This window comes from Triturus cristatus, chromosome 1_2 (assembly GCF_964204655.1).
Source record: "Triturus cristatus chromosome 1_2, aTriCri1.1, whole genome shotgun sequence".
Lineage (NCBI taxonomy): Eukaryota > Metazoa > Chordata > Amphibia > Caudata > Salamandridae > Triturus > Triturus cristatus.
This window is the reverse complement of record NC_140580.1, coordinates 365,152,111-365,166,099: the sequence shown is the minus strand read 5'-3', so window position 1 is coordinate 365,166,099 and position 13,989 is coordinate 365,152,111. Positions and strand designations below refer to the sequence as shown.

General features: G+C 45.9%; 1 protein-coding gene across 1 annotated transcript in view; it reads right to left on the bottom strand.

The window, feature by feature from the left end:
• Positions 1–13,989, bottom strand: part of LOC146867376 (uncharacterized) — a 71,674-nt gene that overhangs the window by 34,165 nt on the left and 23,520 nt on the right. Inside the window, exon 2 of the mRNA XM_085614957.1 lies at positions 2,041–2,260. Within this exon, the coding sequence (XP_085471083.1) occupies positions 2,041–2,239 (199 nt within the window). The 5' untranslated portion in view covers positions 2,240–2,260. The remainder of the gene's footprint in view (positions 1–2,040; positions 2,261–13,989) is intronic.

The window sequence follows — 13,989 nt, the reverse complement described above, 5'->3', positions numbered from 1 at the left end:
AAAAATAAAAAAGAATATAGCTGACGCATGCACACACAGACAGGCATGGGCACATGAATACACATCCCAGCATTAGAGGCTTTAAAAAACATATTTCCTCCAGTCCAGCTCCGGCTGGTTGTGCTCCTCATTTGCTTGTGTTCTTTCATGATATTGCTGCTGCTAGTCCTGAGCCCCATCCCCCCCTTGAATAGTAGAGCCCTATTAAAACTTTGGCCTCGGTTATCAGTGGCCCAAAATAATTCCCCAGAACTGCCATTACTGGGAACCCTGGTTATTCCAGGGTTTGGGAAATAACGGGGATTAAAACTCTTAGGGGAATAACATGCAGGAATCGGTGCTCCCGCAGTGATTCACTAATGTTTTTCAACTGCTTTCAGCAGCTGAACTCTACCTGTGAAACACATGCCTTCTAATCCCCTGCTGCCTCCCCTCTTCTGTGTCTCTCTCTTACCTCTTATCGTCTTCTCTATTTGTTAAATATCACCTGGGTCTGGTTGTCTGTTTTTTTTTCTCTTTGACCTTTCTTTGTACTGCCTCCTCGCTTATCTCAAACCATATGTCATTCAAATTTGCCTCTTTATCATCTCGGCTTCTGTCTCACAAACACACACAACTTCTGGTCTGTTCTTTTCTCCTGCTTCATCTTCTGGACTTTCCTTAAACCTGTCGTCTTTTCCATCTCAATCTCTCATCTCTGTTGTCTTTTTCTCTTGTTCTCACTCTCCCTCTCCTCTTTCTCTCACACATGCATACACACACAGCTGTCACTTTCCCTCCTCACTATTTAGAAACCTATTGTCCTCTCTGCTTTGGTTGTCTATTTATATCTGTCTATGTAGATCCCGCCTCTCTAGTCTTTGCTGTAGTTCCCTCTCATTCTCTCTCACTCTCTCTCACACACACACCTACACACACACACACACACCTAAGCGTGCACACACAGCTGTCTTTTTCTCGTGTCTCTTTCGTAACTCTCCTTCTCTTTCACAAAACACACACACTAATATTCACATACACACAGCTGTTTCACCTTTTCTCCACAACCTGTCTCTCTGAGGAGTCATTTTCCATGTCATTTCATCTTCTCACTCAGAACCCTCCTATTCTTGTTGAGCAATATGAGGTTAGGAATTAGGATCCACATGTCAATATTTTGCCATGGGTTTCAAAGTACCCTGAACCAGCACTGGTGTGCAGGGTGAGGGGTTGCTCCAGAGCACTTGTTGGAACTGTTCTACCTGGACGGGAGCCTGTCAACTGCTGCGAAGATCTGAAAGTCTATTTTGGTGCTATTTCTAGGGGTGGGTGGAATTTGCGAAATTCACTTTCACCAATTCCTGCGAAAATGTTAAAAATCTCCGCAAACACGCAGAAATATCGCGAAGAAGCGGAAGTTTTTTTCCCGCCCGTTCGCGGAATTTTCGGCATGGTCGCGGCTCGCCAACTTACCCATGTGATTGCTCGCGGGCGCGGCCATCTTGTTTTCACTTGTCTCGCGGTGCATGATCGCGAGAAGAAAGACGTGATCGCGCGACGAATGACGTCACTGCGGGCGCGAACTGTCGCGAGACAGCGCAAATGGCTACCAACAATCCAACATCTCATGGAGAACGCGACCGGATCGGGAAAACTTGTCGGCGAACGCGGGGATTCAGGTAAGGCGATCGCGCGCACGTGAGAATGTATTATTTTACAGCGCGAACAAGCAAAAAACTTCCGGTAAAATGCGGATTGCGGAAATTTTGACATTTTTCCGCTCTCCGCGAAAATGTCAAATTATCGCAATTTCCGCGACCGGAGCGGAATTTTAGCCCAGGCCTAGCTATTTCTAGGCAAACAAACGGATTTTGCCTGATATTGCAAGCTGTTGTTCAGTGGCGGCCATTGATGATTTCTTGGTGAGAGAGTGATCATAGTAATGGAGTGTGTCTTTCTGTCATCAAAAGGTACAAATAGACAAATCCATAAAGTCATTAGAAGAAATTGACCATATGTGAGCAAAAAAGGCTAAACTATTTTGTTTTACAATGCACGTACCTGGGTCTCCTTTTTCTCCCTTTGGTCCTTCCTTGCCATCTCTTCCATCTCTCCCTGGGAGCCCATTGTTTCCTGGGGCACCACAAGTTATTACTGGGCAAGTGCTGGTTGTCTGAAGTTCCTTCTTAGGATCAATGCTGGCTGCAATCACCATAGATGCTCCCACAATAAATATTTTGACTGACAACAGAAAGGACATGCTCGATTCACCTTGCCAGGACTGCAAAACAATTGACAGATGATCAGTGCAGCTGTAATAATGAACAACTTTTCTGCAATACCCGAAAATCTATAATACAGGAAAGGCCTGATACATACCAAGTAATCATTGTGTAGGAAGTTGTTTTTACAATGTCACATCACAGTCTAAAATACAATTAGTTTGTAGCATTGTAACGGAAGGAGGATAGTTGCCAATTGCTATCCACAAGAGGCTGCCATGATGGACCTAGAATTGTCTTTTTACCCTGATAAGAATCCATCCATCCATCCATTTATTTAGTTAGCTGATAACCATCAACCTGCTCAGCAGAGAAAATGACCACTTCATATTTCAACAATACACCCATCCAATTAATCCATGATCCCAAGCAATGCTTAATTTGAGTCAGTGATTTCATGGTGCTCAGCACCGCCAACTATCAACACAACTATTTATGACAGTCCGCCACTTAGTGGCGCTGTGTGTCTACTTTTGAGATGAGCACAACTACTATTTAATAATTCAATATACATAAAAAATTACTACTGCCTGCTGCCCGAGTCATTATTATAGTTTAGGGTGTCCTGGAATTGTCACACTTGCATGATTGTGATGGTTAGTAGTTGTTTTGCTCTGTCACTGGCATTACTGGCAGTGGCAATCATTGGTAAGCTACAGTGGATGCCTGAGAAGGACCCTGGTACTTATATCTTTTTTTTTACAAATTAGGCACTGGTCCCAATCAATAAACCTTTCATTTAATTGACTTTTATATTCACATCTAACCTTTACATTTGTGCAAGTGTAAGACACTGGAGTATTAGTTGGGGGTGAGTACCTACTTCAAATAATAGCCGCAATCTTTGTCAGGCTGAACCCCTAGAGTCACTACATTAACCTGAGCCCAAGCCCCCGGTAGCTATGGTTTAGAGAAGACCTAGAGACAATGTGTGAACTATTTCAGGAATACCAAACCATTAATACATTAAAAACACAACATAGGAAGAATTCCTAGTCAATTTACAAAAATAGGGAATGTTTTAATAAATAAAATTACATCAAAATGACAAAATTGCAATAACGGAGACCTGAGTTATGAATTTTTCAAGTTTAAATGTGAAAATAGAGCCAAAAAGTATTAAGCGCCAACTGTGGTAATCTGTTTGCGCTTGACCTCTACCTAAGCACAAATTAAGGCTGGCCACAATACAGCGTGAGTAGGATACAAAAGCCAGGCTCAACAAGGTCGGAAGTTTTACCTTCAGACTTAGACCCTCATTTCAATCTTGACGGAGGGGGAACTTGGTCTCAATGCCAATTGAGTTCCCTTCGACCACCATTATGGACTGCCTGCCAGATAAAAATTTGAGCAGATCATAGTCTAATGATGACAGAGACTACTCTGTCTCTGCCGTGGTCTAACTCTTCTGATGGCCCTATGGCATAAGGGCTATATGTTCTTTCATCTAATTTAGACGGGCCGACATACAGTTGTTTTTCAATACCCACCACTCTCAGGAAACACCTGGTGGTAAGTGGCATTGAAAAATGCACAATGTCCCCATTTGCCATGGGAGGAGGACATTAGTTTTATTTTTAAAAGGAAAATCTAACTTTGGTATTTTCTTTCTAAAAATAAAAAAAAAGTTGTAAGTTCTCCATATGGCTCCATGATGCTGACGGAGCCATCTGTCAACCTTACAATGCATTGTCAGTAACCACTTTGACAGCAGGTCCTGCCAATGCTAGAAATGTCTGCTGGGTCAGTTGTCATTTCTAAATCAGGCGGGTGGCACCTCCGTCAGGGCGATGGAGTAATTTGCTTCTTCATCCCATCAGAGGCCGGGCTACCCGCCAAGATTTAAATGAGGTCCTTAGACTTTGAAATGGTAGTCAAAACCCCCAGCGGGGCAAGGTAGCAGGTTGTGGTGGAAGAAGGCTTAATGTTGTTAGATAGAAACTGGACACTGACATTTAGTGGGAAAACACCATGTGTGAGAAACTTGAATTTTGTGCCCAGAGAAGGTCCTGTGTTGACTAAATACTTTTTGCATCTTTGCCCTGTGAAAATATCTACCATCAGGCTTAGTCACTTTTATGAAGCTCAGATTCTTCCAGCAGGGCAAGGCTGCAGGCTATAGCAAGGGAGGGCTCCAAGGGGCCAGATGCCTTCTCCATGAGGTCAGATTGAATCAGAATTGCGGCTGTAGAAAAGCTCAGTGGCAACACACCTTCATCAGATCAGCTTGTTATATTGATCCTGGTTCTCCAAAGGCAAAAAGTTTCTAAGTCCCAGGTTTAAGTAAAAAGTTAGGAGTACCCTTTGACACAAGCCATTGGTACAGAACCTTGGGGACAGCACTTGAGGTCAAGATGTCTCCAGCAGAGGCCAGCAGCAGGGTCCAGGGCAAATCTAATTGGAACCTGCCAGCTGGAACCAGAAGGGAAGGTCTCTTATATCTTATTTTGTGTCCCTGTAGCTTGAACTGGAGGTCATCCTTATGACCCCTGAAGTCCACTGTTTTGTCCTGGGTACAAGAGGAAGAGCAGGGCTAGTCTTCTAGGCTCTTCTCATTGAACCGGCAGCACATCCAATAGTGTTCTGTTCTTCCACAGGCCCTGAAAGTGCTCTGGGAAGCGTACAGTGGATACCACATTTATGCCTGTGGGTGCGGGTGATTTTCAGCCCCTCTCTAACCAATTGGATAAAGGTTCCTAGGGGCAACCCATCCCTCTTTTGCAGCACTTCCTGTGTACCCTACAGCAAACATTCCCACAATGCCTGAATTCAATATGGTGAAACCCTTCATCCCCTATGCAGAGCCTGTGTTTCCATCCAGGTGGTGAGACCAAGGAAATTAGCGACTCCTCCTCCGAGGTCACTCTATACCAGTTTTGGGGACAGCTCATCTTCCACTGGCATTGGTGCCTGCTTTAAAGGGGGAACAAAGAAGTAACCTTACCAGATGTCAGCAAATATTTATCTGATGGCAGGGTAGGGCTCTTGCAGGTTAAGCGAGTTCCTGGGCACAGCCCAGATGGTAGTCATCATGGAAGAACAGAATACCTACCCATACCAAAGGCCTTGGTCTCAGTTCTGGGAGAAAGCTCAAACCTCATAAATGAGGTGTATTCAGTTGCCAGGTGACTGTTGAAGCTACAGCAAATGGGCCTCTAGAGGCTTTAAGCAGGAATGAGGACACTTTCTAAAAGTATCCTTTCCAAAATATCTATTACAAATCTGACTTCACCAGTAACTTGGGCTAGTGATAACTATTTTAAAAAGTCAAAGAATGAATTTTTTAGGTGTTTCTTTGTGGGAGATGCCATTATTTAATTTAATATTGCATCTTAATGCTCTCCTATAGAACAGCTAATCCTGCAACATTGACAACAGCTTTTTTGTGCCTTTTCACTGAAAGCACATGTTTAACAGTAATAGTTTACATATCCTACTTCAATCAATCATTCAATCAAACATCATCTGTAAAGTGCAACACTGTCACCCCAGGGGTATCTGGGCAATGTCTCTCCATCGAAGAGCCACGTCTTGAGTCTCTTTCTGAAGTGTGCCAGCAAGGGAGGCTATGCGGAGATGGAGGGGCAGGTTGTTCCAGGTCTTGGCAGCGATGTAGGAGAAAGAGCGACCACTGCTTTGCCTGCAACGGATGCGGAGTGTGTGTGCAAGGCGAGTGACGGGAAGCACAGGTGTCTGGAGGGTTGGTGGAAGTTCAGTCGATGGTTGATGTGGGCCAGTCCAAAGTCATGGAGGGCTTTGTAGGCATGCGTGAGGATCATGAACTGGCATCTCTTCTGGATGGGGAGCCAGTGGAGGTCTCTCAGCCGGGGTGCAATGTGAGTTAATTTGCAGAGGTCTAGGATGAGTCTTGCTGCAACGTTCTGTATGCTCTGGAGTCTTCTGAGGAACTGGGTGGAGATGCCGGCATAGAAAGTGTTGCTGTAGTCAAGGCGGCTAGTGACGAGCGCCTGAGTGACGGTCTTTCAGGTGTTGACTGGGATCCATCTGAAGATTTTGTGCAGCATGATAAGTGTGTGGAAGTAGGAGGAGACAAATGCGTTGACTTGTCGTTTCATGGTCAGTTGGCTGTCGAGGATGATGCCAAGGTTGCGTGCATGGTCGATTGGTGTGGGTGTAGGTCCGAGTTCTACAGGTCACTATCTGGGGTCCCATGTGGAGATGTTCTTCCGGAAGATCAGTACTTCAGTCTTGTCAGAGTTGAGTTGGAGGCAGTTGTCACTCATCCATTTGGCTACGTTAGTCATGGTGTTGCAGAAGTTGGTTTTAGCGTTGGAGGGGTCTTCAGTAAGCGAGAGAATCAGTTGAGTGCATAGGAAATTCTGTTGCGTCCGAGGGATCTGATGACATCTGTGAGGGGGTCATGTAGATGTTGAACAGGGTGGGGCTGAGGAATGATCCTTGTCGAGTGCCGCATACGTTGTCTTTAGGTGCGAAGGTGAAGGGAGGCAGCCGGATGCTCTGTGTGCATCCTTTAAGGAAAGAGGCGATCCACTTGATGGCGTCTAGCTGTATGCCTATGTTGTAGAGTTTGTGGATATGGGTGTTTTAGGAGACTGTGTTGAATGCCACAGAGAGATCAATGAGCATCAGGGCACAGTTTCTGCGAGGTTGAGGAGAGTTCTGAGGTCATCTGTGGTGGCAATCAGCACAGTCTCATTTATGAGGCGTTCTGTAGGTGGTTTTGTTCCAGAAATTTGGTGAGCTGCTGGTTAATGGATTTCTCGAGTACTTTGGCCGGGTAGGGAAGCAGGGAGATTGGACAATAATTTTTCAGATCGCTGGGGTCGGCAGAGGCTTTCATTAGGAGAGCTTCTGACATCTGCATGTTTTAATCTGTCCCGTAAGATTGCTGTGGAGATGGAGGTGTTGAGGATGCTGGCAAGTTGGGTGCTGATTGGGTTCATTGCAAGTTTGCATAAGTGGTGGGGACAGGGGTCGGTGGGCACCCCTGAGTGGGTGGAAGACATGATAGCTGAGGTGGTTAGGGCGGTGAGTGGAGACCAGGTGGTAATGGTAAGGCTGATGTTTGTTGGTTGATTGAGGTCATTGCGGTTCAGGGTTGCGGGTTGGCGGTTGAAATTGTTGTCGATGTTGGTGATTTTGCTGTGGAAGCAGTCTGAGGGGGTGTCACAGAGTGGTGTCACAGAGTTCTTGGGAGGGGTGGATGGTGTTCTCTGTAGCTGTTGGGTTAGAACATTCTTTGACTATTTTGAAGCGCTCTTTGTGTGGTTGGCTGCGGAGTCGATGTGGGAGGTGATGAGGCAATGCGGGAGGTGATGACTGCTTTCTTGGCTTCCTTAATGTGCTGGTGATAGTTGCTGAGGGCTGTTTTGTGAGCTTCTCTGTCAGTGGGGTTCTTAGTGGTGCACCATAATTTATCCAGTTGGTGGCAGTTGCACTTGGTGGTTCTGAGTTCTGGGGTGTACCAGCTGGCATGCTTGGCATGCTTGGAGGTCTTGTTGGATTTTGTATGTTTCAGTGGGGTGCGGCACAAACCATGATCCAGGTGACATGCATGCACCCTGCCTTATGGGCAATAAGGTCTAAATAGGGGTAACTTATTAATATTTAAAAGGAAGGTGTAAGACTATCAAAAGAGGTTATTTTGACAAGTTGAATTTGAAGTTTAAAACTGCACTGCCAGGCTACAGAGGGTAGGCCTAGAGTAATATTACACTGTCCCTGTAACAGATGACACAATCTGCACTGCAGTACACTTTTAACATTTAAAATACCTGCCCTGGGTGCACTTTGAACCACATACTACAGGCTTACAGTCAGTCATCAGTCATATTAGCTTTATTTCTATAAAAACATATCTTAAAAGCTGTGAAACACAAGTAAAAAACTACATTATACAAGGTACAAAGCATTTTATCAAGTAATAAATGTACCCTAAGTGACTAAATACCATAATTCATCAAAAGATCCTTGTGATGGAATAGTAGGCAATAACATTAAAAATAGTATTTACAAGATAAAAATATATAAAAAATGCAATTCACAAGGTGCAAGTAGCTCATAGCAGCAACAATACTTAGAAATTAGCTTTCAGGGTTCTCGATCTTTCCATGCCCAACTCAGGAATTTGGCCAAACCGCACGCGTGTAGGGCTCGTGCATCAGATCTTAGGATGCGCAACGCCACTAGGTGGCTGCGAGTACCCACCTCCCTGCAGAGCGGTTTAAGCCATCGTTCCCTGGGCACTTTATAGGCTGGGCACACGAACATGACATGAGCTATTTTTTCAAGGTTGGCAATTCGGGCAGGAGGCTAATGTCTGATGGGGAGCCTTCCATCGAGCGGTCATTTCACGAGTGAGGAGCGAACCAACCCTGAACTCGAAAAACAGAGCTCTGTCATAAGGTTTTTGTATGACATCTATGTATGGTTCATAGTAGGTGATATGTTTATGTTGCATGAACTCCTCAGATAACCTACCTAATTTAGAATCAAGAAAACCCTTATTGCGGACCCAGGACCAATACGCTTTCTTAAGTTCTGCCTTTGGTGGAGCAGTTCTGTTTATCCACGCCTCTTTAAGACCAAGATCGTACAGCAATGTTTTTAGGTCCTTAAGCCATTTGATTTTATACCAACCATCCATGTTCATTATTTCACTTAACCCCGCTGCATACTTTGCTAATTCTGGGGTCTGCCACAAGCGAGCCCACAGCAAAAGGGGGCGAAGTCTGGCCAAATCTCTAAATGAATGACACCCTAGATCTTGCAGTAGGGGCCTAGTGGGGGTCCTTGGGGGCAGCATCATAAGATCTTTTAAGAATTTATTTTCTGACCTCACAATTTGGTCTAAGTTAGAAAAACCGCAGAGTTCAGCACCATAAAGGGCTGAACTCACTCCTCTAGCCTTATATATATCAATTGCGGGAGCAATAGGTTTACTTGTTGAAGTGCGATGCTCTTTGAGTATTGCCCCCGCTACCCTTTTATGATTCAGAAGCATTTTTTGTATATGAGTACGCCAGAACATGGAGTCAGAGATGCGGATACCCAGGTAGTCAAACGTGGTGACCCTCTCTAACGGGACAGAATTTAATACAGGTGGAGTTCTAAGATTCTTAGGAGGATTCAGCACCAAGTACTTGGTTTTCTCAGAGTTGATGGTCAATCCTCTATTAGTGCAGAATGACTGGAAGCTGTCCAACAAACCCTGCAACCCCCTCGGGGACTTGGAGATAAGGAGGGTTTCATCGTCGAACAGGAGGGTGGGAATTTTTTCGTCCGCCAGGGCTGGTGCGTCTGATGGTATTTGCTGCAAATCCTCCACCACCCCATTCACATACAAAGAGAATAGGGTGGGAGCTAAAACACAGCCCTGGAGGACACCCCTGTTCACCGGTATTCTATCCGTCTTCTGCCCCTGAGAGCCCCATCTAACCTGGGCATAATTACCTTCGTGGAGACGCACCAGGAGATTTAAAATATACTTGGGAACCCCCTGGTCAGCTAGGACCTTCCACAGGCGCCCTCGAGGGACTAGGTCAAAGGCAGTCTGCCTTTGCCTATCTTGACCACCTTCCAGTAAAGAAGAATTAACCTGAACACCTGCTCAATTGTCCCTGTACCTGCCCTAAAGCCTGCTTGGTAGTCGGAGAGGATCCAATTTTCATCTGCCCATTCTAGGATTCTCTCCAACACCACCCTCCCAATGACCTTTTGCACTGAATCAATTAGGCTTATTGGGCAATAATTAGCAGGGTTGTCCCTAACGCCCTTTTTATAAATAGGGACCACCTCTGCTCCTTTCCAGGAATCTGGTATCGGAGAGCCGGTGTCAATGGCATTAATAAGAATGGTAATGAATTTCGCCCATTTAACGGGATCTGCCCGAAGAAGATCTCCGGGAATGCCATCTGGGCCTGCTGCCTTAGCTGGGACTATATGCCGAATGGCGGTTTCCACTTCCAGTTCAGAAAAGGGATAGCTGTTTAAATCCCCCGAGCCTATTCTGGGATCTATTGATGTGTCTTTCAATGAGAGATCCTCAGAGTTAGAATAAAGTTTCAGAAAGTGGTCGTACCAGATACAACTTGAGATGTTACAGGTAATTGATTCACTATCAGGCCGAGTCTTAATTCTAATGAGATTCCAAAACCGTCTAGCATCCTTCTCCAGACTGGCTGTTTTGAAATCTTGCCAGTACTGCTCTTCCCACTCTTTTTTGGCACTGGACACTGCCTCCTTATAGTCCCATCTTGCTAGCTGGATCGTGGGGAGCGATTTACTTTTAACTGCCAAAACCAGGGAGTTTTTTTTTTGTCTACAAGTTTTCGTATACCATGTGTTATTGCTATTAGGCTTCTCGCACATTGGACGGTGACCTGCTCTAGTAGTTGGACAAAAGAAATTCCGAAGAGTACTGATTGTTTTTTCATAAATTTTGGGAATTTTCTCAGTAACATCAGGGTCCGTAGAAGCCCCTCTTAGTTCATCTAGAGCCTCTGCCACAGTTTCTCTAATGGCACATAATTTCTTTTTGTCCAGAAGAACTCTGTGCCATTTCAAATACCTATTACAATTAGAGGGAGTTACTTCCCTTGTTGGCATTGGATATTCTAGATCAAGATAGCCAGAATTAGGCAAACATGAAGATTTTAAAGTTAGAGATAGTGGATTATGGTCGCTATCAACTGTCGATGTTATCACCATATCTATTAGGCGATGCCACAATTTATAATTCAATAAGATGTAATCGATTCGCGAGGAGCAACCTACCCTGTTTAGGTATGTGCCCCTTTTACATCAGATAGTGACCTGCCATTGGTTGCCCTTAACCCATATTCTATGGCTAAAGAATTCAGTTGGACATCCAACTTGGTCCATCTTTTTATCGGCGGGATACTCAGCAAAGGAATTACCCGCTTTGCATCATCCTCTTCAATGTCTAGCACATCCTCGGCAGCAAGAGGCTCAAAAGTACAATTGAAGTCTCCCGCTACCAGGATGTGCGAGTCATAGGGGCAGTTAGAGAGCTCAGCTTCCAAGGATGTAATTATGGGAGATTCTGCTCCTCCCTTTGTTCCCCGGACATAGACATTGAAAATTTCCAGAGTTCTACCTCCTTGGTTCTCCCGGATGGTTAATCTTAAGAGATCAGGAGAAATACATTGGATCTGTTTAATTGACCAATCCAGGGATATGCTGATCCATACCAATAACCCACCCGATGGAAGCCCCTTCCCTGTTTGCGCCGGTACCGCTGGGACATAATAAGACACAAAGCCTACTTTATGATGTGCAATCTTGCTCCACGTCTCCTGGAATATGCAAATGTTATAGCCTTCAATAAACCTGTTCCAATCTGGGAAAGAATGTTTCCTAGAAAGGCCGGCTATGTTCCAGGAGAGGATCTTCAAGCTTGCACTATCCACTTTTAGGGGCCCCTTCTCACCAGATAGTTGGGTATGGGCGCAATTAGATTCCAAAGAGGAAGTTGTAGTGCTGGGGCTTATTGCTACCTGCCCGTGATGACTGTTTTTTTGGGGGGTATGAGATGGATCGGATTGAGGTAATCTAAACTGGTTATGTGTGCACTGTGGAACAGTAGTGGTCATAGAAACACTATGCATGAGCGGTGGTGCAGGGTCGCATATGTAAGAAATTGATGATTGGGGAATTCCAGTCAGTCAATCATTATCAAGATGCGACCCTCTAGAAGGCTCAATGGCTTCATCCCTCATAATTGCATTACCTGCCAATGGAGAACATCTGAATTGAATATCCGAGGTAACTGGAGGGCAGGTCCTATACTCTAAAGCCAAGAGTCCCTCTACTAAATGAGGGGATATCAGGGTAAGCTCAATAGTGTCTAATCCTTGAGCTGGATGTGAATGTCTAGTAGCCTTCACAATATCCTCTCTTATCAACGAGTAGCAGCCCCTAACATATCTAATCCAGTGTGTAACCTTACTGATTAACGAATCCTCGTGTTCGCGACCCACCACCTTAGGAACATTAACCATAAAAACTGTCCGCTTTGAAGATATAGGGCAGGGAAAGCGTCCAGCAGAGGGAACTCCTGGCGCTAATCTGTTATATGTGTTTGCCTGAGGTGTAGGAAGAACTAAGGCGGGTAAAGCGCTAGTTAGCTTCCTACACTGTGTTATCACCACAGACTCGCTAGGCGGCCCTACCTTATGGTTTGGAATAATACACACTGGTTGGTTAGATGCGGGACGTGTCCTGCCAATTTGTTTGGAGTTTTTTGGTAATAAATTTGGGTACTGAAGGGCGGCTAAATTTTGTGAAGTATGGTGCGCTGCTAATATTTCCAGAGAGGTTTTTAAATCTATGACTAAGGCTTTTAGATCCCTCACCACTGCTGTTAATGAGTTAATGGTCGATATCAAAGCCGAAGTCCCGCTACTTATATCCAGTCCATCCTCTATTTGGACACCTTTAGAGGCTTCCACTGGGCCATAAGTTGTCAGATTGTCTAGGGGAACTGGTTCATTGGTTCATTGGCCAAGGCCGCAAACCTATTGGAGCACACTAAAACAGTAGGCTCCAAGTGGCTCGGCCTATGCTGTACCAAAGACTGAGCTGGTGTCTGGGGGGGTGAAGTGATTTCTGGAGGAAGAATATTCTGTTTACTGCTTGGGCCAGGGAGTTTGCGGAACATCTCCGGTATATGTATGCAAGCTAACTTGGAGGATTTACACTGTTCGTCCTTCTGTGGTATATTTGTTTCCAGATCTACAGCTGAATCTCCTAGCAGTATACTTTCACAATCCTCAACAAGAGTTTCTATACGGTCCATCACATCAGTTTTGGGCATCTTCTTACTACTTTTCTTTACTTTCTCAGCTTTCCTAGGGCCGTGCATTATATTCGTTCCTGGGGCCCCCCCCCCCCCCCCCTGCCCCCTCCATGGCTTTCTTTTTACCCATAGAGATACAACCAGAGAGACAATGTAGCAGATCCGAAGTCCTTCTGAGTTTACAAAAAAGTGCCTTTAAGCACAATCGGGGTTTCTTTGTTGCAGTCCTCTTTTCGATCCCCTCGATAGCTAATGGCGGACAAAACGTAAAGGGGGGGCCCTGCCCTGGCTCCTCCTGGCTGTGACGGGCTTGGACGGGCCCGCCCTTGGCCCGGGCTTCGCCCTGCGCCCGCCCGCGCGCGTTCCGCGACGCGGGAATCGATAGATGGTTAAATACCTCTGGTAGTGCAAGGGGAGGGGCTATCGGTCCTGTCACAGCCTACGCTGGCTCCTGGGGCTTCGAGTCCTGCCCCCAACTGCTTGCTGTCCTGCCGCCACCAAACGCCGCGTCTCCCGCGAAGCGGGAGGCACAAGGAGTTGAAGTAATCCCCTGGTAGTGCAAGGGGAGGGGCTACCGGTCCTGTCACGGCCCCCGCTGGCTCCTGGGGCTTCGAGTCCTGCCCCCAACTGCTTGCTGTCCTGCCGCCACCAAACGCCGCGTCCCCCGCGAAGCGGGAGGCGCAAGGAGTTGAAGTAATCCCATGGTAGTGCAAGGGGAGGGGCTACCGGTCCTGTCACGGCCCCCGCTGGCTCCTGGGGCTTCGAGTCCTGCCCCCAACTGCTTGCTGTCCTGCCGCCACCAAACGCCGCGTCTCTCCAGGCTTACAGTTAAGTTAAATATGTCAATTTGAAATATGCCACTTTAATCATGTTCAAAGGGGGTGCACATGCAGTTTAGCTCCAGTTAGCAGGGGTAAAAATACAGGG